The sequence below is a fragment of the Oryctolagus cuniculus genome, chromosome 8 (genome assembly GCF_964237555.1).
Source record: "Oryctolagus cuniculus chromosome 8, mOryCun1.1, whole genome shotgun sequence".
NCBI classification, from domain to species: Eukaryota; Metazoa; Chordata; class Mammalia; order Lagomorpha; family Leporidae; genus Oryctolagus; species Oryctolagus cuniculus.
Genome location: NC_091439.1, coordinates 92,090,731 through 92,116,734, shown reverse-complemented (window position 1 = coordinate 92,116,734; position 26,004 = coordinate 92,090,731). Strand labels below are relative to the sequence as shown.

General features: G+C 38.3%; 1 protein-coding gene across 1 annotated transcript in view; it reads left to right on the top strand.

Moving 5' to 3' along the window:
* Window positions 1-5,306: 5,306 nt before the first annotated feature.
* LOC103350776 (alpha-fetoprotein) overlaps window positions 5,307-26,004 on the top strand; it is a 53,237-nt gene continuing 32,539 nt past the window's right edge. Inside the window, exons 1-7 of the mRNA XM_008267758.4 lie at window positions 5,307-5,496; window positions 7,374-7,425; window positions 7,563-7,704; window positions 8,952-9,163; window positions 11,186-11,318; window positions 15,199-15,296; window positions 18,011-18,140. Coding sequence (XP_008265980.2) covers window positions 5,412-5,496; window positions 7,374-7,425; window positions 7,563-7,704; window positions 8,952-9,163; window positions 11,186-11,318; window positions 15,199-15,296; window positions 18,011-18,140 — 852 coding nt within the window. The 5' untranslated portion in view covers window positions 5,307-5,411. The remainder of the gene's footprint in view (window positions 5,497-7,373; window positions 7,426-7,562; window positions 7,705-8,951; window positions 9,164-11,185; window positions 11,319-15,198; window positions 15,297-18,010; window positions 18,141-26,004) is intronic.

Sequence of the window (26,004 nt, the reverse complement as noted above, 5' to 3'; positions counted from 1 at the left end):
GGTAGGTTGCATGTGTCCAGGAATCTATCCATTTCTGACAGGTTTCCCTGTTTGCTGGCATACAAGTCCTTGTAGTAATTTCTGATGATTCTTTTTATTTCTGTGGTGTTTGTTCTTACTTTCCTTCTTCATCTCTGATTTTATTGATTTGGGTCTTTTCTTTTTTTAGTTAGTTGGGCCAATATGGTGTCAATTTTGTTTATTTTTTCAAAAAACCAGCCCCTCGTTTGGCTGATTTTTTGTAATTTTTTTTTTTTTTGGATTCAATCCTGTTGATTTCTTCTCTGATTTTAATTATTTCTCTTCTCCTACTAGATTTGGGTCTGGTTTGCTGTAGGTTTTCTAGATCCTTGAGGTGAATTGAAAGATCATCTATTTGGTGCCTTTCCAATTTCTTGATGTAGGCACCTATTGATATAAACTTTCCTCTTAACACTGCTTTTGCTGTGTCCCATAAGTTTTGGTATGTTGTGCTGTTATCCTCATTTACTTCCAGAAAATGTTTGATTTCTCTTTTGATTTCTTCTATGACCCATTGTTCATTCAGGAGCATGTTGTTCAATCTCCATGTGGTTGCGTATGCTCTAGGGATTCCTGAGTTGCTAATTTCCAACTTCATTCCTTTATGGTCTGAGAAGCTGCATGGTATGATTCTAATTCTCTTGAATTTGCTGAGACTTGCTTTATGGCCTAGTATGTGGTCAATCCTAGAGAAGGTTCCATGTACTGCTGAGAAGAATGTAAAATCTTTAGCTGTAGGATTGAAAGTTCTGTATATATCTGTTAGATCCATTTGGGCTATAGTGTCATTTAAATCTACTGTATCCTTGTTGATATTCTGTCCTATTGATCTGTCTATTTCTGAAAGTGGAGTATTGAAGACCCCAGTACTATTGTATTGGGGTCTAAGACTCCCTTTAAGTCCCTTAACAAATCTTTAGATAAACCAGTGCCCTGTAGTTAGGTGCATATACATTGATAATTGTTATATCTTCCTGTTAAATTGATCCCTTAATCATTATATAGTGTCCCTCTTTGTCTCTCTTAACAGTTTTTGTGTTAAAGTTTATGTTGTCTGAAATTAAGATGGCTACGCCTGCTCTTTTTTCATTTCTGTTGGCATGGTATATCTTTTTCCAGCCTTTCACTTTCAGTCTGTATGGATCTTTGTTGGAAAGATGTGTTTCTTGTAAGCAGCAAGTACATGGGTTTTGTTCCTTAAGCCAATCAGCCAATCAGTGTCTTTTAACTGGACAGTTCAGGCCATTAACGTTCAATGTGACTATTGATAAGTAGTAACTTTGCCCTGCCATTTGCCAAGGATAAGTTCTAATATATGCTTTGAATTCCCTGTGATCTTTTGCTGTGAGGTTTCCTTCCTTTCCCTTCTTTCATATTGATGACCGTGTTTCTGTGTTTCTGTGTGCAACACATCTTTAAGCATCTTTTGCAGGGCTGGACAAGTGGCAACAAACTCTTTCAATTTCTGTTTGCTATGAAAAGTCTTTATTTCACTTTCATTCACAAATGAGAGCTTTGCAGGACATAATATTCTGGGCTGGCAGTTGTTCTCTCTTAGTACCTGGGCTATATCTCTCCATTCCCTCCTAGCTTGTAGGGTTTCTGATGAGAAGTCTGTTGTGAGTCTGATTGGAGATCCTCTGAGAGTAATCTGACGTTTCTCTCTTGCACATTTTAGGATCTTTTCTTTGTGTTTCACTGTGGAGAGTTTAATTACAACGTGTCGTGGTGAGGATCTCTTTTGGTCGTGTTTATTAGGGGTTCTGTGAGCTTCCTGTACTAGGATTTATCTATCCTTCTCCAAACCTGGGAAATTTTCTGCTAATATCTCACTAAAAAGGCCTTCTAATCCTTTCTCCCTCTCCATGCCTTCAGGAACTCCTAGAACCCGAATGTTGGGTTTTTTAATAGTATCCTGAAGATTCCTGATAATATGTTTTAGATTTCCAATTTCCTCTTCTTTTCTTTGGTCTGACTGTATCCTTTCCTGTTCTCTGTCTTCTAAGTCCGATATTCTCTCTTCTGCTTCACCCATTCTGTTTTTAAGGCTCTCTAATGTGTTTGTCATTTGATCTATTAAATTCATCACTTCAGTCACTATCACACTTTCCTGTTCTACTGGTTGTTTCATTTCATTTTGATTCCTCCTTAATATTTCATTTTCATGAGAGAGATTTTCTATCCTGTCCAGTAAGGATTTCTGTAGCTCAAGCATTTGTTTTTGAGAACTTCTAAATGTTCTTATCATAGATTTTTTGAAATCCGTATCTTGCATTTCTTCCATATCATCCTCTTCATAATATTGGTTTGGCATATCTTGTTCATTTGGGGTTGTCATAATGTCTTCCTTATTCTTGTTTCCTCATTTTCTGTGTTTGTTGCTTGGCGTTGTGGAGATATTCTTTGGATTCTTCTTCCCTCACTGTGGTGTTTTTCCTTGTTATACTATGACTCTAGATTAAGTGGACTGTCTGCTTTTGAAGGAGCATTAGAGGCTTGAGATGGATGTGGCCAGAGAGCTCTGTTTGGTTCTTCAGGGTTAAGGGTGTGGCAAAGATGACATTCCCAGGTTACTAGTGGTAAATCTCTCTCTTTCTCTCCTTCTTTCTTTCTTTCTTTCTTTCTTTCTTTCTTTCTTTCTTTCTTTCTTTCTTTCTTTCTTTCTTTCTTTCTTTTTCTTTTTTGATTCAGAAGTGGAATAATTCCACACAGCTGAGCAGAATTGAAGGTAGTCAGCTTCCGATCTCTGGCTCCTGTGGGTATAACATTCACCTGCTCTTTCCCAAGGACCACACAGGGAATCTGTTCTGCCCTCAGTGTGGGTTCAAATTCTCCTGCAGTCTCCCACTGGGTTGCCAAGGTTACTGAATTGTAGCATCTCTGGAGAGTACTCACGTGAACTTGGCGAGTTCTCTCACCCACTGTCTCTTTTTTATCAGTCTCAGTTCATTAGCTCCACACATTCACTAGGTCCTAATCTCCTGTAATTTCACCCCCCCAGAGTCAGGTTTTTTTGCTTGGCTGAGGGTGGGCCCAGACCTGAGGTTGTGCAGCTTTTACATATGTCCAAAATGGCACCTGCTCTTTGTCTTGCTCACCTTTGAGAGGTCCATACTGTCCATACTGGTTTTTTTTTTTTTTTTTTTTTTTTTTTTTTTTTTTTTTTTTTTTGCCTGTCTCCTCTAGTTAGCCTGGTGAACTTTCCCCCATGGGGCTTCAAACCTCGTTCCCTCTAGGCTCCTCCTTCTGCTTTTCCGCTGGTGTCTCCGGCTACTGAGGTTTGGCTCACCTCGCGTTCCAGCGCTGGTGCGTTGTTTCTGCCGCTGGTGTCCCAAGCTGTGGGCTCCCACGCCCTCCATGCAGGTCCACCATGAATCACTAGTTCCGGAAGAGTTTCCTCTGCTGTTTCTTCCCCAACTCTTCCTTGAACCTGCAGTATCTCCACTTTTATTAAACTGTCTCTTCCCGGACTATCAGTGTGCTCCCTTCCTATTCTTCCTTCTTGCCGCTTCCCATCTTTTTTATTTTCAAGAATCCACTACTATTTGCACTTGATTCTGAGAGCAGAGTTCCCACAGAAAGTTAATTTTGAGTTTTTTTTAAAAGGAGGAATTAGTTTAGCATACACTTAGCAGTATTTTTCTTCAGTGTCAACTCCTATCCATTGATAGTGGCTGTCCTGTAGCATTGTGCTATGAGAAGGCTGTGTCTAGGCTCAGAGAGAAACACAGTGATCCATCAGTAATGTCTGCACTAGCAGATATCAGGTAGTCTGATAGCATTCATCCAAAGTTTGCCAAAGGATTGGACTAGACTAGTTTAATAGTTCATTTCTGATAGTTCCAGGAAGTTTAGGATAAAGTTTCAAAATTGCAGCACTAGCATACACCACAGAAGAATGGAGTATTACGACTCCACACAGGGTAATGGAAGGTGGCCAAAGATTTCCCTTGCTGACCTCAGTTTTCTGTCACACAGAACCACTCATATTCTCTTCCATAAGCTGATGTGTCCCAAATACATATCATAACAGGATTTTTGGTTGTTTTTCAGGCAAATATGCCTCTCTTACTTATGATATATGTCATATATATATATATTTGCTTAGGAAGTCAGAAATGAGAATATGTGGGTAGCAGATTGAAGTAATAGGATCTAAATATCATCTGATCCAGATTTTTCCTTTATAAATGAAGAAACTGAGAATAGGAATAGCTAAAATAATAACCAGTAATCTCTCATTTCCAACATTTTGCTTTTACATGTATCTTAAATGTTTTGCTTAATCAGTAATTACTTTCTTCCTGACCTAGATCCAAGAGCTAGATGACTGACAAAGCGTGAGTGGGGAGGGATAGCTGACTAATTTTCAGAATTCAATTTTTATTTTATTTTATTTTAAAAAATTATTTAGTCATTTGAAAGGCAGAGAATGTTACAGAGAGAGAGGGAAAGAAATAGAGAGAGAGAGACATTCCATCTGCCAATTCACTCTCCTAATAGCCACAATGGCCAAGGCTGGGCCAGGCTGAAGCCAGAAGCCCAGAACTCCATCTGAATCTTCCACAGGGGTGTCAGGGACTCAAGGACTCCCATGCACAACAGCAGGGAGCTGGATAATAAATGGAGCAGCCAGCACTCAACCACTGCTTATATGGGATACACTTGCTGTAGGCAATGGCTTGACCTGCTGTAGCACAATGCCAGCCCCATACTTAGCTGTTTTCACTTGGGTGGTGTGGAACTTGGAAACCAGACAGACTTGAATTTTTGTATGTGAGTCCATGAGCAATTTCAATGGGCCTAAATCTGAATTTCTCCCTCAAAGAGTGATAGTATGTGTATTGTTACCTACAGTAAAGTCTTTATAAATACAAGGACAGTAGTAAGCACTCAATAAATTGGGTCCCAATCTCCTGGGCTTGCTCCCAATACTTGTGCGCTTAGCTCCCACTCTCTTCAGGAACACAGAAGTATGTCCAACATTGGAACCTGTGCCTAGATCATTTATTTGATCTGAACTTCCCCTCCTGCCACTTTAGAACTTTGTACATGTCAACAAGCATTTCCAGGAATGAGATATTGCAGACCAGTATTTTTCAAAAGGGTTTATTGATTAGTTATTACAAGGCCTGCATGTTGTAATCTTGAGAGCAAGTAGATTGACATGACTTGTTTAAAAATCCAGCATTTCTTAATGAATGTAATCCATCAATAATATTTCTTCATTGTCATCAGTTTCCTCAGTTTTTTAGGGATCAGAGTAGCCTGGTAAAAATATTCACCAGAAAAGGTTAATTGTTAATAGTGATTACTTGAAAAGAATATAAAGAAATTCTGGATTTTTGTCAGATGATAGGGCTCTTTCCCATAAAGCTTCATCTGAAATAATGAAGACTGTCAAGCCTATATATTTTCTTGTTTTCATCAGCTGCATTAAATGTCAGACTCTTCAGAGAAGGTTACTAGATGCAGGTAGGAAATGATACTTACAATCAATGCTTGTACATTTTCTGTTTAAGGACGAGGTAGCTGAGACATGATGACTACTAAAATGTGTATGGGAAGGCTTCTCCTTCTCAGTGCTGTCATTGTCAATAGAGTCACTGGAAATTGCTAGATATTAATGTGTGGAATGAATACAGAAAGCGATCTAATATGTGAGGGTGACACATGCAGGAATAACTCACTTTAGCTTAATTCTCTCGGTAGGTGAGAGAATGTTACATTTCAAACTCTACTTGAAATTGAGAGAGCAATTTTAGAGAAACAGTGAGAATAATGGCATCAACGGTATTATGAGCTACATTTTTCATGACTGACAAGCATTATGTGCCTGGCACTAGGCTCAGGGCTTCACAGAGATGCTTTTGTGTAATTCTAACAACCACCCAATGTAGTAGACCTTATTTAAATGGAGACAAAGTGACTCTGCGAGCAGAAGCTATTTCCCCAAGGTTTCATTAAATACCTTAGGTAGAAGGTGAAACCAAAATAATTGTCTCTAAACCTATACTTACTTTAATATAGTGAATAATTATGGTTTCTTTATTTAGTGGAGAAGAGTGTAAACAAGGAAAGCATTGCTTTCAATAGAGAACATGAGTATGTGTATGTGGTGAGTGGGGGTGAGGAAGAAGATGGAGGTAACTAATGAATCCACAGTATCTGAGATTCTGTGTTTGCCAAATTAAGCGTGGCAAGGAGTTAACATCTATGTTTTTGTTCCCCATGCTAAGTTTTAATTTTGGGTGCATTAATAACTTCTCATGTCAAGAGTCGAGTAATCAAAACATTGTTTAATTCGGAAATGTCAATACATATGTGTGTGGTTTATTTGTAGACCAACAATAGATTTCAACTACACAATCTATTTAAGCATAAATAAGTTGTTCACAAAATGCAGTTTAGATACCAAGGAAAGGGGTGGATTTTTGAAATAGCAGTTATGATGCTCCCTGGGAGGCCTGTATCCCTTATTGGAGTTCCAGGTTTCCGTCCTGGATCTGCTTCTGCTAATGGGCATGCTGGCAGGCAGCAGGTGATGACTCAAGCACTTGCATCCTTGCCATCTGTGTGGAACACGGGGATTGAATTCCTGGCTCTCAGCTCCTGACTTTGGACTTCCCAGTCCAGGCTGTTGCAGGCATTTTGAGAGTAAACTAGAAGATGAAGATCTTCCTCCATCTGTCCATGTGTCTCTTTCTCTTGGTCTTTCAAGTAAATAAAATAAAATACTTGAAAATATAAGTGAAGGTATAGCCTGGTAAATTGTTCCAATTTACTGTGGTTAATAAAAATATATCTAGAAATTTATGAGTGAATGAACATAGGTTACAGAATTGTGAAGAGGAATTTCGAATTGGAAAATTTCCTCTGATGCAGATATGTGGGCTGTTATGACAAGATATCCCTAAACTGGCTATCTTATAAATAATAGAGATTTATTCATCACAATTTTGGAAACCAAGAAGCCCAAGATCAAAGTGTTAGTGGATTCAGGGTCTGGTGAGAGGCCTTACTGTTGGTATCTGGTATGAACCTACTCTCTGATCCTTAGACAATGTTTTCATGCTATTCCACATGCAATTCAGGGATGCATAAGTTTCCTTGGGTCTCTTTTAAAAGGGCACTAATTTCACTCATGAGGACTCTACCCTCACGTTCTTTTAGAAGCTCTCACTCCTAATATTATCATTTGATTTTAGCCAAGAGGCCAAGAAGTGAAGACTCCTAATACCATCACCTCAGGAGTTAGGATTTCAAGCATTCAGATCTAAGCTCATCAGCTTTGGGGTTAGGGATACAAGCTGTCAGATCACAGCAGCCAATAAAATTTCATTGTTTTTCAGCCATACAGCATAATGCTACCCAGAATTATCTTCAGGAGAACTTAAGAGACATGTGAGTTCTACGGAAATTCTTTTATTTTTGAAAACACATTAATTATGTCTGGGGAGAATGCAGCAATGGTACAATGATGAGTGATGGAGGAAAGGGGTTGAATGCTACTTTCAACACTCATGGATCTTGCGTTTCAGCACCAGCATTATGGTCGCTCAGTTTCTTCAGAAAGCAACGTATGAAGAAGTAAAGACCATAGCTAGAGAGTTACTGGGTCTTTCAGAGAAGTGCAAGAGCCTGGAGTCACATGAGTCACTGTCCCCATGTGCTCATCAACTGGTAGGTGAATCATATTCTGCCTTTTTCTCTCTTTTAAACAAGATTGCAGCCAAAAGAGGTTATAAAGGGGGCTGGTTGAACAATTAGTCAAAGGTTTGTAAGAAATGGATATGTAGATGAGTCACACCCAAGATTTAATCTCTGTAGGTTTATAAATCTACATTTGATCTGTCCATCTCTGGGAAACCAGGCTCAGAGAAACATACTCTGAAGAGAACGAAGTATAGCCCAAATGCTACTTGGCTAATTGGTATCAATTGCTCTGTCTCTGTCTTTGGAATACCTTGTCTAATGGCATCCTCATAGAAAGGTTCCTGGGAAATTGAAGTAGTAATTTCAAAAAGTTTTTTAGCTAATATGTAAAGGAGAAATAAGTGAATATTATTATGGGATCCTTTTCCAGTTTGTAGAAAATCTTGGGAATTATTTATTATTTCTTTATAAAATATTATGTCTTGTGATTAGCAAATTCCACAAAAATTCTTGCTAAACACTAACATATTCTTATTAGGTGCATATTCTTGGATTTATTATTCTTATGCTTAATAATTTTAATGCATGTGAATCATTTTTTACTTATATATTTTTAAAACTTTATTTTTGGAGTCTTATTAGACTCATATTTTAAGGAAAGTATTTCTGCCTGTCTCACTTATTTTATGATTCCCACTCATTTCCATTTCAAAAGATGACCTTTATTTGGCCTTATCCCCCAAATCTGAAAACAAATGTCACTTGAGAGTCATTCCACACATTTACTGCCACTGAAAGGTATTTGCAAACTAATTAAATTATTACATTTCCACTTGAAAATTTGACAATGGGTACACATTGTCTCAGAGTTCAATTCTTAAAATAATTTCCTATGGAAACCAAACTGAAAACAACTAGGAAGCAAGAAGAGCAAATCACCATCTATTTCTCGGTGGGTAGTTCTCATTAAAAATATCTTTCCCAGGACTCTATGGCTTATGCTTATTTGTTTCAGTAGCTCTCCATGGCACGAAAATGAAACAGTTGCATAGGAAAGGAGAGAATAATAAATTTGACTAGGTAAATTTCTAGAATGTGGAAATTTAGACTTAAAAACCTAAGACTTACTCAAATGAGCTGTGTTAAGGGACTGCTGAATTAAAAGCTTAACATTATGTAATCAATTGTCTTTCTTTACAATAATTCCTTACTTTTTGTATTAGGACATGTTTCATCAGAACACTTTCCCTTTAACTTATTCTTGCTTCCTACAGATGACTACTTTCCTAGAGTATATATGTAACAACCCAGGAATGCTTGACAAACATGGGTCTTCCCACTGTTGCAATACAAGTAACACAGCAAGGCACAAGTGCTTCCTGTCCTATAAAAAAGATGATGCTGATTACAGTGATATATTCCAAATTCCAAATGCAGAACATATCTGTGAGATGGACAAAGAGAATCATGCGTCAGTGAAGGACAGGTAAGCCATTTCTTTGTGCCATTGTCTTCTAAAATGAGTGTTTTCTTATTTTGAAGCCAGACTTTTTTTCCCCTATAAAAGCCTTGGAGAACACAATGCTTCATTACATGGAATTAAAGTGAAAAGTTGAGCTATAATTTTTTTCTCCTTAAGAATGACAATTACATTTAATTGAACCAACAAAGTGGGGACATGCCTGTGCATTGAAACAGATTAAAAGTGACTAGGACTTGTAGAGGAGGCTTCTCCTTAAGTATTGGATTAGGCAGACCAGCAGCAAATATACTGAAAGGTACAGTGGAGTAGGCAGTCAACTAGGACAAGCAAGATAAACAGAGTATTGAAAATACAGGGTCCTTATGACTACAGGAGCCTTTTGGGGTTCCTTCAGAAAGAGTTGATCCTATGCCTGTCATGATCCTCCCAGTCCTTACTGGTCCTGGTCCACGGGGAAAATTGAACAGAAGGGAGCTGACACTCCCTGCATTTAGCTTTTGCTTATAGTATCCTAAGGAATGATGAAAGGCTTAATTATTACTCTGCAGCCTTAATGGACTGCTCTAACACCTGGAATTCATCTTTTTCCAGCTCAGCTCAACTTGCAACAATTCTCCTCCAAAAAATTACTCAGGAATTCAAGATGTTGGAGCCATACCATCTGGAGCTTGAGTTTCCAAAGTCACCATGAAACAAAGAGAATAGGGAATTGTGGGAAGAAATTAGTAACCAGAGCTAGAAGTGGAATATGGCATGTTCTTTCATGTTTTACTGGTTAGGATTCTGTTACTTGTTTTTAATCTAATGGCAAAGGAGGCTGGGAAGAGTCTTCCTGTGGTGTGGGAAGAGTCTTCCTGTTATGCAGGAAGAGACAAGAGATTTGTCTGGGCACAGAGATAGTTTTTGTCTGTCATGTCAACTGCTGTTGGATCTATATGCCTGTGTAGGGGCGCAGGGTTTAAGAAAGCTTTGCAAATTATGAAGAGATATGATGACAGATGAGAGGCAAGCCTGGTGCCCAAACTCTATACTGAATGCGAGGAGCCATTTAGAGAAGCCTATAAAGACAGGGAATTTAGTAACAAACCAAACAATTGAATGACACATCTTGGAGGACAGTGACATTAACTTTCCTAGTCTCGAAAGAACTTGTAGATGATCTTGAGACTCCTCTCCACTCACCAACTTTTAAATTTATTTCTTCTGTTCCAGTGTACAGTTCTCAGTTTACAATTCAGCTTGGCCTGTTGAGCTATCTAACGCACACTTCCTATAAATATATGCAAGGTTTAAATTGCTGATTTTCATTTTCTTCCAGCCTAGAAGGCACCTTTGGCCATCCTATGGGCACTCAGAGGATGTCTGATGAATCACATAGTGATCTGTCACAGTGCATGGTTGGTGCGTTTAAGTAGAGCACCACCTCATCTAAATCACCATGAAATTCTAAGTTTCAGGTCAACAAAACTAAACGAATCTTGTGGGGAGCAACTTGGACTATACTGTTACTGGAATTAAGACTTATTCTATGCATCTGCTCTCCCACAATATGGCGCTGGGAGAGGAGCAACAGCTTCTACCCAGCTGCCTCTCACCAACTTGACAAGCTGCAGGAGCTGCTCCTGATTGGAGGAGAGCAGCGTACTCGGCATGTGGGTAGCAGAGTTGGGATTGGTGGAAGAGGACTATAAAGGAGGAGAGAGACAACATGCACCGGGAACATCTATCTGAAGGAACACCTGTGCAGCCCCCGAGAGAGCCGGCTGGTGGTGTGCCGCTCCCCCGCGGAAGTGGGGAAAGTGGCCAGGGGGAACCGCCCTTCCACGGAGGTGGAAGGGACAGTAGCCAACCCGGGAAGAACCAGCAGCAAACCCGGGGAGGGCCGAGCAGACAAAAGAACAGCGCAGGGTCCTGTGTCGTTCCTCCACGAAGACGGGGAGCGACAAATCTTAAGTTTTTAAGAAATAGTACCAGCATATGTTCTTGAATTCTAAATTGTACAACTTTGTGTTTGTCAAATTACAGGTACAGTTTTGAAATTTCTAGAACATATCCATTCTTATATGGACCTACTATCCTGACCATGTCTGCTTGCTATGAAACAGCTGTTCAGTCATGTTGCCAAGAAGAAAATAAGACCAAATGCCTCCAGATAAAGGTACAATATTCATATGCCAATCATTATTTAGGGCCCTGCTATGTAAAGTGTGGACTGTGGACCAGAAGTACAAGTGTCATCTGGCAGCTTAATGGAAATACAGAATCCAAAATTCTTCTGCAGATCTATGAAATATGAGGGACTTCATGGGAAAATGGAATTAAAAGCTAAGTTTTTCATGTTAAAATTTTGAACTCTACAAATAGATTTTTAATAATATGCATCTTCCATGAACTTTTTGAAGACCTCTTGTGGACTTCATTACAATTTTAGAAGCATGGTCTAGCATAATTTTACCTAACAATAATTTTTTTAATATTCAAGTTCCTATTGGTGCATAATAAAACACCCTAAAATTTAGTGGCTCCAAGCAATGAAAACCATTCTATTATCTCAAGATTTCTGTGTGTCAGGAATTCAAGAAGGGTTCATGCAGTTGTTTCTGATTCAGGATCTTTTTGTGATTGTGGGGGCCAATGGCTGAATATGGGACTCTGGAGACTGAAACATGTAGACCATGTTTTCAACCTCTCTTCCTTCTTACGTAGTCTTAGAATCTGCCCATATGGTGCCTCTAAGTGGGTTAGTTTGGGCTTCCTCATGGTTTAATAGAGCATAGGTGGACTACTTCATGTGGTTCAAGGCTTCATGCAGATATTATAGTGGATAAAGCAGAAATTCATTGGCCTTTTTTAGTTCAGCCATAGAAATCACTTCTTCCATGCCTTTTAGATTGAAACATCATAAAACCTCACCAGTTTGAAAGGGACAGTACTTATGCTTTATCTCTTGATGGGAGGATTTTCAAAATCTCCTTTTAAGAAGAGCATGGGGTTAGGAGATACTGTAGCCACTCTGTAAAATAACATCAGATGCACAATTCTAACTATGTAGCCCTTTCTCTTTTATTGAATAACTATAAATCAACCATATAAGTACTTTTTTGCATGCTCTATAAAGATTCTAAATCAACAAAAATACTGATGGTGATGTCAGATTTTTTAAATGTAATGCTGAAAATTATTGGTAGTTTGATAATTATTTTGGTGAATTTCTCAAGGCTAAAGGTGCTGCCACTTTTTCCTTGCTGTCTCCTTTGATCATTCCAGTAAGAAGTTCATCTTATCTTCCTCCAAACTTCAGTATAATTTTACATTAACTTGTATTGAGTTCCTCATTGTCTATCAGAAACTAAATAATGTATCTGAGGAGTTTCTGGTATATTCTAAGGACTTAATGACTCTAGTTATTTTCATTAAAACTACTTATATTTATATGTTTATATATATATCTTCATCTCCTTTCTTCCCCTGATAAACTTCATTTTTTTAGAAGCCAATTCCTAAGCTGAATTTTGAAGCAGAACTGCCCTTTTTAAAAATGATGATTTCATATTAATTAAAAGCTAAAAGCTAGTGATCAGGCATAGCCTTAAATCTTATTCCTTAGCTTTTGTGAAGTTTTTTTTTTTTTCTTGGAGATGAACATTTAGGCAATTTGTACTTAATATTTTGTTACAAACTTTTCTTAATATTAACCGTTTTTAGTGGACATTTTTCCTAAATCTTTAACATGCTCCTATAATTTAGGCATAAGCAGATACTTATAAGTCAATTGAGAGTTCTTCCTCCTTTCTCACTTTGTGAGCTCACATGTCGCTGCTGTTAAGATATCTATTCCTGGGACTGGCTTTGTGGCATAGCAGGTAAAGCTGTTGCCTACAGTGCCGGCATCCCATGTGGGAGCTGGTTTGAGTCTCAGCTGCTCCACTTCCAATCCAGCTCTCTGCTATGGCCTGGGAAAGCAGTAGAAGATGGCCCAAGTCCTTGGGCCCTTGCACATGCATGGGAGACCTGGGAGAATCTCCTGGCTCCTGGCTTCAGATTGGCCCAGCTCTGGCCTTTGCTGCTATTTGGGGAGTAAACCAGTGGATGGAACACCTCTCTCTTTCTGCCTCTGCCTCTGACTCTATGTAACTCTGCCTTTCAAATAATAATAAATAAATCTTTTTTTTTAAAGTGTCTGTTCCTGGTGATTCTTACTTGTTTCCCAGAAAACCACACAATCAATTGTGTAAACATTTGTCTGTGATCAGTGAATGTGATGTTTGAGAAAATGCCTTACAAACTGTTTTGTGAATAAGTGAATAGCCTGCTTATATTTGATTTAGAATGAGTGTGATGGAATAAAATAAGGATAACTATTATAAAATACAATTAAATTATCTTTAAAGTTTATTATATTGTTTCTATGCTAGTTTCATGATTTTAATATTACCTTTGTGTACATTTTCTACTTACTCTACTTGAAAATACCACTGTAAGGTATAGTTACACATATGGCAATAAAATGATTTAAGTGAAAATATAAAGCTGTTTAGAAATTTTAAAATATCACATATTCCTACAAAACAAGGACACAGATCTTGATAGTTTCTTTTATTAATTTTTCTATTCTAGATTTCATTTTATATATGATTATGATCATGTTGAGTATATAATTTTGATTAGAGATTTAAGTATATCAGCTATTTATTAGAAGTTAAGTCTGAATACCACAATCCTGCTGTTGAATGATTTTGTCTTCAAAGTTTTGCTATCATAACCAATTATACATTTTTTGCATAACTAAGCCTTAATTTATTTAGAAAACTTTATGACAGAGTTTTTTTCATAGAATACTGATTTAGTAGTAGTTTTACCATTAATTTGCATAGTACAACACATTAAAGACAGAGATCCTACATGGGAGTAGGTGCACTGTGACTCCTGTTGTTGATTTAACAATTGACACTCTTATTTATGATGTTAGTAATCACCTGAGGCTCTTGTCATGAGCTGCCAAGGCTATGGAAGCCTCTTGAGTTCACCAACTCCGATCTTATTTAGACAAGGCCCTAGTCAAAGTGGAAGTTCTCTCCTCCCTTCAGAGAAAGGTACCTCCTTCTTTGATGGCCTGTTCTTTCTGCTGGGATCTTTACTCACAGAGATCTTTCATTTAGGTCATTTTTTTTTTTTTTTTGCCACAGTGTCTTGGCTTTGCATGCCTGTGAAACTCTCATGGGCTTTTCAGCCAGATCTGAATGCCTAAAGGGCTGATTCTGAGGCCAGAGTGCTGTTTAGGACATCTGCCATTCTATGAGTCTGCTATATATCCTGCATCCCATATTGGATCATTCTCTCCTTTTTAATTCTATCAGTTAGTGTTAGCAGACACTAGTCTTGTTTGTGTGATCCCTTTGACTCTTAGTCCTATCATTATGATCAATTATGAACTGAAATTGATCACTTTGACTAGTGAGATGGCATTGGTCCATGCCACCTTGATGGGATTGACTTGGAATCTCCTGGCATGTTTCTAACTCTACCATTAGGGGTAAGTCCAAGTGAGCACGTGCCAAACTGTACATCTCCCCCTCTCTTATTCCCACTCTTATGATAGAATTTTAAAACTAGAAACCCCTGGATAAAGAATATGAACATTTGGGGTGTGGAGGAACTCATTATTACTGACATATTGCAAAACTGGAATATAAATTTTAGATAAGTAGCGTGGGATATGTCCAAGAGACAGGGTTAGTAATTTGGATAAAAGCGAAATATAATTGTAAAATAATTGTACTTACTGAAATATAGTGTGATGGCTCTCTGGGCTTTCATTAGCTCACTTTCTTGTACTCACTTGTATTTGAAATGTTTGAAGTGATCTCTGGAAAGCAGGGTGCTGTTTTGCATTTTGGCTTCTTTTGAAGTGGTTTAGTTGAAGACTCTGTAATGCTGAGGAAGGACATAACTTTTACTTTTCTCTCCTTTCCTAATGGTGTGATTAACTCTTTCTATTACTACCATATTCTTTGATGGATTGCTTTTCTAATTTACAGCTAGAACCCATCAGAAAATATGTTAAAGAAATGTCTTTGAGGCATCATCATCTATGTGAAATCAAGACGAAATTCAACCACACAGTAGCAAAAGCAGTGTAAGTTACCTGTTTAGATTTTGTGGATTTGTTGATGTTGGGTTATTCCTTTTGACTAAGCCTGTTTGAAAGTCATTTATTCTTTATTTAACCATGTCTATCAACATAAACCTGGATTCTTTACACATACTTGCTGTACCACCATGTTTATAGCAGCCCAATTCACAATAGCTAAGATACAGGATCAACATAGATGTTCAACTGAAGACTGGATAAAGAAAATGTGGTGTGGTATATATACATGATGGAGTACTACTCAGCCATACAAAGGAATGAAATCATGTCTGCTACAACAAAGTGGATGCAATTGGAGACTGTCATACTCAGTGAAGTAAACCAGACCCAGAAGGACAAATATTATGTTTTCTCTGATTTGTGATAACTGATATATAGAGTACAAAAAATGTACTGTTTAAGAGTGAAATGACATCTGGAGATTTGATTCAGGCTTATAGCCCTTGTCTCTACTTCTGAGGAACAGTTTTTTTACGTGCAACATGTTGTATTCTTTATTTAGTGGAGGTTTAAGCTTGCAATTACAAAGTAAATTGAAAGTATGCCATTGCAAAAATGGAAAGAAAAACAAGGAAGGAGGAGTGAGGATGGGAGCGAAGGAGGGACGGTGAGAAGTATAAGTATGTTTTTAAAACTCTATAAATGAAATACTTGAAATCTGTTCCCTTCATAGAAATAAAAAAGTTAAATATAAAACAAAGCAAACATACAAACAAAAACCAAATAGGGCAGGGAGAGAGCTGTGGATGGCATTGCACAATTTTCAACTTCCCCTTTTATTTCCTGCCTCAATTTCTTCCATGTGCTCAAATCCCTTAGAACTTCTTAGGTGCACAGACACAGGACATTGAGATGGAGGCACTATGAACTTTCCCACATCCTCTAGACTGCCCTGCCTCGCAAATCCCCCTTACTTCTTATGTGGGCCCTTTGGCTCAATCTGGAAACCTAATTAATACAAGGGCTGATAAAAAGAGAAAAACATAAAAGCTTAACTAAATTTACATGTACATAGAAATCTTCATAGGACAGTGAAGTTCAAAACAATGACCATGTCCAAAACAATGTCCAAAACAATGTTCATGATATTTTTATACTTTTCAGATAAAGAACCTAAACTTTGTGAAAGAGTGACAGGACAGATGGATCTCTGAACATGAGTAGTAAATTCTGGGAATGTCAATAAGAGATATGGGAAGAGGTAGCAAGTGGAAGATTAGGGTTACTTTGCAGAACTTGTTTATTTAGATTCATTGCAGTCCCAATTATCTTTGGTGATCAAAGCTGTTTTCTGGCCTTGATATATTAAAGGGATCCATTGTGAAGAATCTTTGTGATTCGCTGCATGTAGCAAAAGGCAGGCCAATGACCCCCTCTGAAGTTACAGGTCTTCAAGGAATTTCTACTCGAAATAATCAATATACCAGTTCTGCATGTTTTGAGATGCCAGGTCCTTACCTCTTTCAATAATAAAGGCTGGAGGACAAAATGTATTCTTTTCTCCTGAAGATTGGCTTTGGCTCCAACATCATGTAAAAGAAAGAAGGGAATGGAGTTTTTGGAGGCATGGGTGGAGGAGCATTTGCAGTTACTCAGCCTACCTCCTTCCTGGCTGGGACTGCATTTCTGCCCAAGTTGATCTTAAAGACATGCAGTTTTCTTCAACTACCTTGTACCCCAACTGAAGCCAATGTTAGGCTGCCTAGAAGCTCAGTTCTGTTTGCAGAGAAGGACCACTGTCTCTGTTTGCAGAAAATTTCAGGGATGTAGCTCAATTGTTGACAGAAGCAGGAAAGACTTACGTTCTGATACTTTCTGTATTTATGATGAAGAGGTTTACCTAGGAATCTCAGGTTAGATAAATTTCCAAGTCTAGTCAGCTTGCATTTCATCACCTATCTAAAGCAAATCAGCTTCTTCCAGTAATAATTTAAACAATAAAAATTATCATGAATTGTTCTTTTTGTGACTTAGGTCTCCGTGTGGTTCTGAGTGCTACCTTTGGAGAAATAGAAAACATTTGTAGTATGTGGGGAGCAACTCGGACTATACTGTTACTGGAATTAAGACTTATTCTATGCATCTGCTCTCCCACAATATGGCGCTGGGAGAGGAGGAAACAGCTTCTACACAGCTGCCTCCAGTTCAACCAATAAACAGCAGGACCTGCTCCTGATTGGAGGAGAGCAGCGTACTCGGCGTGTGGGTAGCAGAGTTGGGATTGGCGGAAGAGGACTATAAAGGAGGAGAGAGACAACATGCACCGGGGAACATCTATCTGAAGGAACACCTGTGCAGCCCCCGAGAAAGCCGGCCTGCGGTGTGCCGCTCCCCCGCGGAAGTGGGGAAAGTGGCAGGGGGAACCGCCCTTCCACGGAGGTGGAAGGGACGGTAGCCAACCCGGGAAGAACCAGCAGCAAACCCAGGGAGGGCCGAGCAGACGAAAGAACAGCGCAGGGTCCTGTGTTGTTCCTCCACGAAGACGGGGAGCGACATAATGGTGCCGTGACTCGGATATGAAGCCTAGGCAGGGTTTAGTGTCGTTCCTCCATGAAGAGGGGGAGCGACAGTAGTACATGCTCTTCACCCCACATTTGCAGATGTGTTCCTATTGTTTTCATTACTCAGGGAACTAGAACTAATTTTAGAAAGCATTGAGTCTAAAATACTGTTTAAAATGTACTTATTTTCCTTTTCAGGGAATTGGTTCTGCTGACTAAAAAACAACCTAAAGCTAACTTTTCTGAAATTGCCAAACTCACCATGGATGTCAAAAATCTGCATGAGATCTGTTGTGAAGGAAATACAGTAGCATGCACACTTGGCAGGGTGAGACCCTCTCTTTTCTTAACAGTGACTAGTGCCATTAAAAAGCTTGTAAATTTCAAATACTAGTAAAGATAACAGGGTAAATAATGATTCCGAAAATGTAATGACCATTTATTTCACAATATTACAAGTAGGCTGATGTCTCCCCTCTTATCTTTTCCCAACTCATGTGATCATTTTTCCTACCTCTCTCCTTCCCTCCCTTCTCCTTTCTTATTTCACTTTATTCCTTTTTTCTTTAAGCTTTTAGAGCTGGTCTCTAACTTCACTCCAAATTAGGGCTACGTTTCATTCATCTTTCAGCCTTGCACGGGTCCTAGAGCTGTGATCTGCACCATTAGGACACATCAGCTAGGTGGGAGGGGGAAGCAAGCCAGGCTGAAGAAGCAACATCAACAGGCCCGGGGCAGGGGCAGTGCAGGACTCTCTGGCCCCACCTCAAATGTGAAGTTTAAAAGTCCAGAGAAGGAGGGAAAAAAGGGAATCAGCAACAAAAATTCATAAGGCTTCAGTAAATCACAAGTCACATTGCTATTCATTATATACATTTGGAAGTTGAATAATTGTCATGTTAAAAAAAAAAACAGAAACAAAGAAGACAATAACATAATTTCATGGAGAGACTCATGTCTCCTTTGGCCAATGACTCCTGACCCCAACCATTTTAGTCTTATTACATGACAGATTAAAGGATGTAGGTAACAATAGCAATTAAAGTAGAAAATCATGGGCTAGAACAGTTAGTGGAATCTTTAGAATCTTAAATCCTCGAATCTCTCCTTGGCTGGGGCAGAGTTGCAGTCAGAACACAGTTTTTCTTTGCCAGGCATTGGGATTGTTGTGTGTGGGTCAGTGCCTCATTCAGCTTTATCGCTTAAGAAGGTATAGCTGACACTGCCAATTCTGTCCTGGAGACATACAACTGGGAATTTTTCCTTGAATTACTTTATTTTATAGCAGAAGATGCAGCTGGTGTGACAGGAATACTATCCTGCATACTTGGACTCAATGTTGGCTTCTAGAATCTTACTTGCCTTTGTCAAAGCTAGGTGAATTTGTGGGGGGGGGGATACAGATTGAACTTTGGGGTCTGATAGAATTCATCCCAATAAAACAAAACATAAATCTCCTAATAAAACAAAACATAAAATACATAAGCAAAACCTGTGTCAAAGCAGTATCCCTGGAACTGTTCCCATTCTAGTCTGGACTGTGGCAGGAATGCCAACCAAATCTGTAGCTATGGGCTGTGTTGTTGAGAGTTCACAAACAATATTAAATAACTCAAGGTTGTCCTGGAAGTTCTGCCTTGATACAGACCATAATGGAAACAGGCTTAATATAGATATTGTTTATGTGTTAAGAGGGTTTTGATTCTATTTTAGAAAATTCTCTTTTGCTTTTAATTAGGATAGATTATTTAAAATATTTTGGAAGTATTATTATTTATTTATATATTATTTGGAATAAAGAGAGGAAGAATCAAAGAGACACAGAGAAAGAAATATTCCACCTACTGCTTTACTTCCCAGATGGTTACAACAGGTCAGGGTCATTCTGAAGCCAGGAGCCAGGAACTTTATCTTGGATTCGCCACATAGGTTGCTGGGTCCCAAGTAATTGGGGCATCTTCCAGTACTTTCCCAGACACATTAGCAGGAAGCCTTCTGGAAGCTGAGTAGCTCAAACTTGTAACAGGACTCATATAGGAGCTGGTGTAGCTGGACTTGAAACAGGACTATATGGGAGTCAGTGTTGCAAGCAGCAGCCTAACCCACTGTGCCACACACCAGCCCCAGGGTGATTCTAAATTAGTAAATGTTCTATTGCCATTTTTGGATTATCAACTGATTTATGTCCATTGACTTACTCTCCCATGAATTTTATTAAAAAATTAAAAAAGTATAGCCATCTTTTTATAGTCCTCAAGTCAACCTCATTTTACTGTATCTCTAGACTGGAGAAATATGTTTATATATATTGAGATTTTTGTATTTATGACTAGACATGAGATTGATCAATAGCTTTCTTTTTTGGCAGATACTTTTCAAATGTTGGTTTCATTTATGTTAACTTCTTGAAAATGAATCAGATTTTTTTCCTTTGAATTACCTGAAATAACTCAAATAGTATGCAGATCATCTTTTTTTGTGAAAGTTTGGACTGGTCCATGAAATTGAAACTGGGATGATCATAAAAACTGGTATATTAGCTTTACTATTTTTTTTTTTTGGCTATGGATCAATTTCAATGTTTTCCCAGTGGGTCCTCTGTGGTCAAGGATTCTATACTTATGGATTCATCTGTTTTCCCAAATTTATCTGTAACCCCTAACCAGTTCTCACAGCACCTTTGTGGTCACTTGCAGACTTGTGCATGCTCAGAGTAGTGAAAAATCTGAGCTGCTGAACATGTGCAGTCCCAGCTGAGGGCAAACAGGACTGTGGTCTGCCCTCCCGCTTCAGCATTTAGACTGCAAAGAAGTGTCCTGTTCACGGATTACTTAATGACTTTGTTTGCATTCTTGTGTTATTAATTGGTGATTTTTCTATTTAAAGTGTCCCCAAAGCATAGCAATGAAGCACTACCTAGTGTTCCTAAGCACAGGAAGGCTGTGATGTGCTTATGGAGAAAAAAAATCTGTATTAGATAAGCTTTGTTCATGCATGAGTTATAGGGGTGTTGGTTTATGAATTCCACATTAGTGAGTGAATAGCATATATTAAATAATGTGTTTTTAAATAGAAACCCACATAAAACAAAATGTGTCTTGATTGGCTGATAAAAAAACGCAGTGACTAAAGGCTTGTGGGACCTTGTATTATCACCTTCAGGGGCAGTGATTCACTAGTCACTAATTGAGTGTTACATCCATCATGAATAAGAAGAATTAACTGTACTTGTTTTTGGTCCGGTTTTGTAATAGCCACATTTCTAAAAAAATCTGTTTCCTTGGCATGTTCTCATTTAGGTGCATATGGTTCTGTCTGATTAACATCAACCATGTAATTATGCCTCTTTTTGCTCATGTATTTATTTAATTTGCTCTGCAAAAAGGCTATTTAAATTATTGATCTTCTTCAATACAATGTTCTTGTGCTTGCTTATTGGGTTTCTGCTTTTATTTTATTATTTCTCTCCCTAGGTTTGTTAATTGCTTTTAACTCTGTTTGCTTAGTTTATTTATATTCATTTTTCATCACTGTTAACAAAAATTATTTCACTTGATCACTTATTTCACACAATATAATTATTTCTTATTTTTATGTTGATTTAATTCTCTTTTGATTAGAGTATTTCAATACTCTCAGGAATAGAGTATTCATTGTATACAATAGAATTGCATATCTTAGAAGCTTTTTATGTTTGTTGGTGTTCATCATAGTACACCATGTTCTTTGTAAGAGTACATCTTCTCACAAAGTTATATTTAGAATGGATATTAATTTTTAATATTAAGTGATAGAAATTAATACAGCTTGATTTTTTTTAAAGATTTGTTTATTTACTTGAAAGAGAGAGGGAGAGACAAAGAGAGAAAAATCTTCCATCCTCTGGTTCACTTTCCACATGGCTGCAACAGTGGGGGCTGGGCCAGGCTGAAGCCAGGAGCCAGGAGCTTCTTCTAGGTCTCTCACATGGTTGCAAGGGTGCAAGTACTTGGGCCATCTTTCCTGCTTTTCCCAGGCCATTAGCAGAGAGTTGGACTGGCAGTATAGCAGCTGGGATTTGAATGAGTGCCCATATGGAATGCAGGCATCACAGGCGGTGACTTAACCTGCTATGCCACGGCACCAGCCTCAAGACCAATATTCTAAGATTGTATAATAATTGTTACAGTATTAGCTTTTAAAAATGCCTTTTGTATGCAAAACACTCACTCTACACATTTCAACTCTTTCAAATGTTTTTATTTATTATACTTTAAAAAGCATTAAAATTGTTTATACTTAACAATAACTGTACATATTTATGGGGGTACAATGTGACATTTAAATACATGTATACACTGTGTACTTATCAAGTTGGGATAATCAACATTTCCCTCTCTTTGGCATTTCCTTTATTAGTTTAGCTGTAGAGCTCTCCTCTTCTACTTGCTTAGAAAATATATAATAAGTTATTGTGCACCATAGTCACTCCCTCATGCTGTGTAACTCTAGGCATTAATTCTGTTCAACTGTGATATGTTATTCACTATCCAATCTCACTCCATCATTTGTCTCCCTCCTAGTCTCTAGGAATCATTATTTTATGTTCCAATTGAATTTTTTATCTTTCATATATGAAGAAGGACATAATATTTGTCATTCTGTCTGTGGTTTATTTCGATTCACATAATGTCCTCTGGTTTCATCCATTTTGCTTTAAATCACAACATTTCATTCTTTGTGGCTATTATTCCACTGTGTAAGTTTACCACATTTTGTTTGCTTATTTGGTGATGGACACCTTGATTGATTCTGTATCTTGGGCTATTGTTAAATATGGTGGCTCAGGCACCTCTTATATAAAACATCATTTATGTTGAGTATATACCCTGGAGTGGTATTTGTGGATCATATGGCAGTTTTATTTCTAGTTTTTTAAAGAATCTCCATATTGTTTTCCACAGTGGCAGTACTAATTTAAATCCCCACTAACAGTGTACAAGTTTAGTATTTGTTACTTTTTTCTTTTTTGATCAGTTTTTTCAATAAGCACTTTTATCAGCATTTACCCTGTGACAGGCTCTGTTTTTTTTTTTTTTACTTCTTTAGTAAGTATTAATTCACATAATTCCTACACTCTTAGGATGTATTATTTAATTACCATCTTGTAGATTAGGAAATTGAGGTACAAGAAACAAAGTAACCTGCCTGAAATCAGAGCTATAAAGTAGCAAAGTTAAGATTAAAACCCAGGATCTGACTTTAGAGCTTCAAATCTCAACCACTGCACTCTTAGTTTTCCAGTGATGACCACAAAGGTTCTGGTAGAAAACAGAACATTTATGTAGTTACAGTTTATTTCATCAATTTCATTTCTTCTATTAGCCTTTAAAATTGATATTTTTAAAAATGATTATTTGAAAGGTAGAGTTACTGAGAGAGAGGGAGAGACACAGATGTGCACACACACACACAGCAGGAGAGAGAGGGAGGGCAGTAGAGAGAGAGAGAGAGAGAGAGAATTTTTCTATCTGCTGGTCCAATTCCCCAATGGCTGCAAGAGCTGGGGCTGTTCTATACCGAAGTCCAGAGCAAAGTACTCCATCCAGGTTTCCCATGTGGGTGGCAGGGGCACTTGGGCCATCTTCCACTGCTTTCCCAGGTACATTATCAGGGGGCTAGATCAGAAGTGGAACAGCTGGGACTTGAACCAGCACTCATATGGGATGCCAGCTTGATCCACTATGCCATACCACTGGCCCCCGAAATTGGTGTTCTTGACAGATCTGCTTGGGCCTTTTCCTTTCTTTCATTTTGCACACTCTCAGAAATGGCTAGTCATTCAGCAAGAATTCCTGCTCTTTCCTCTTCCATAGTTCAGAGATGTTGTGGGGCCACCTAACCAAGTTCTGGTGGAAAGTGGTTTATTCCATTTCTGCATCTCAGCCTTAAAAATCTCCCAGGCTGCCTATAACAATCTTGAACCCCTGGCTCAATTTTAATACTGAAGACAATATTGGAAGCTCACCAGCTGAGGTGACAAATTGCCTGTTGATTCCTGCAACTACTGCCTGGAAGAGATGTGCCTTTCCTCCCCATTAGGACTTTCTCGAGAGAGAAGAAGTTGAGTGACTGAGACCATGTTTGTTGCTTAGCCTAGGCACATGCTTTCCCTTGGTCCCATAATGTAGCTTCAACTCATCCTTCTCAGATTTAGCCCTCACCCTTTTCTTTCCAGAGCCTTCAAGTACACCCCAGCCTACAAAGAAGAAGCCTCCAGGTGGATGCCTTGCAGATGATTTGATCTATATACTACACTCTGTTTTCCAACAGTGAACACTTTGGCTTCCATTTTGAGCCACCTTGCTCGTTTGTTCTTTTTACTGAATATCAATTTCCATGGCTTATGCTAGTACTAACCCAGTCTCCTATATCACCCTAGATTCTTTTTATCACTCCCCTTTGCTTCTAACTTTATTATTATTTACCACAATCTTTTCCATTATACATTTCAGTAGTTTTTAAATCTATCCAATCACTGATTTGGTTCACAACACATCAGTTATCAACTCAATTTTCTCAGTAACATCCAAATATGTTAATACAGTTTCCCAAACATACCATGATTTATTACCTCTCAGATTCTTTATATATAAATACAAATAATTGTAGAATATTCTTCCTCTTTCAAGCCAACTTCCATTTGTCTTTCAGGCACAAGTCATTCAAGACTTCCACTGTGATCCTTATCCAGTCTGCATTGCTTATCTCTCTTTTTTTCTTCTAAAGCACCATGTGTATATTTTCCTTACAACTTCTATTATAATGCATTCTGATTGTCCTTGTTTAATTATTTGACTCTGTGACTAGATTTTGAGTTCCTTTTTTTTTTTTTTTAAATGATGATGAAATCAGAGCAGACCTATTGTCATGTTTAATCCCAGTGAGAGTCAAGTTGGGAATTGATAATTTCTTTTTTTTTTTTTTTACAGAGGATCAGTTTAGTATGCATTAAGTAAGGATTTCAACAGTTTGCACCCCCATAGAAACACAAAGTGAAATATATTGTTTGAGTACTCATTATAGCATTAAATCTCAATGTACAGCACATTAAGGATAGAGATCCTACACGAGGAGTAAGTGCACAGTGACTCCTGTTGTTGACTTTACCAATTGACACTCCTGTCTATGGCATCAGTAATCTCCATATGCTCCAGTCATGAGTTTCCAAGGCTATGGAAGCCCTCTGAGTTCTCCGACTCTTATCTTGTTTAGACAAGGTCATAGTCAAAGTGGAGGTTCTCTCCTCCCTTCAGAGAAAGGTACCTCCTTCTTTGATGACCTGTTCTTTCCACTGGGATCTCACTCACAGAGATCTTTTGCCAGAGTGTCTTGGCTTTCCATGCCTGAAATACTCTCATGAGCTTTTCATCCAGCTCCGAATGCCTTTAGGGCTGATTCTGAGGCCAGAGTGCTATTTAGGACATCTGCCATTCTATGAGTCTGCTGAGTATCTCACTTCCCATGTTGGATCACTCTCCCCTTTATTTACTCCATTGGTTAGCGTTATCAGGTACTAGACTTGTCTATGTGCTCCCTTTGACTCCCAGTCCCTCCACCATGACCAACTGTGAACTGAAACTGATCACCTGGAACAGTGAGATGGCATTGGTACATGCCACCTCGATGGGATTGAATTGGAATCCCCTGGTATGCTTCCAACTCCACCACTTGGGGCAAGTCAGCCTGAGCATGTCCCAAATTATAAATCTCTTCCCTCTCCCATTCCCACTCCCATGTTCAACAGGGATCACATTTCAGTTAATTTTCAACACTTAAGAATAACTGTGCATCAATTACAGAACTAAACCAGTCATATTAAGTAGAACAGATAAAAAAACTACTAAGAGGGATAATGTATTAAGTTGTTCATTAACAGTCAGGGCTATGCTGATCAAGCCACCGTTTCCCATAGTGTCCACCTCACTCCAACAGGTTTCCCTCTTGGTGTTCAGTCAGTCGTCACCGATCAGGGAGAACATATGGTATTTGTCCCTTTGGGACTGGCTTATTTCACTCAGCATGATGTGTTCCAGATTCCTCCATTTTGTTGCAAATGACTGGATTTTGAGTTCCTTTTTTAATGCTTTTGAATTTTTATTAATATAAAGAGAATGAATATCACAGGTACAGTTCTAAGAATTGAGTTCTTT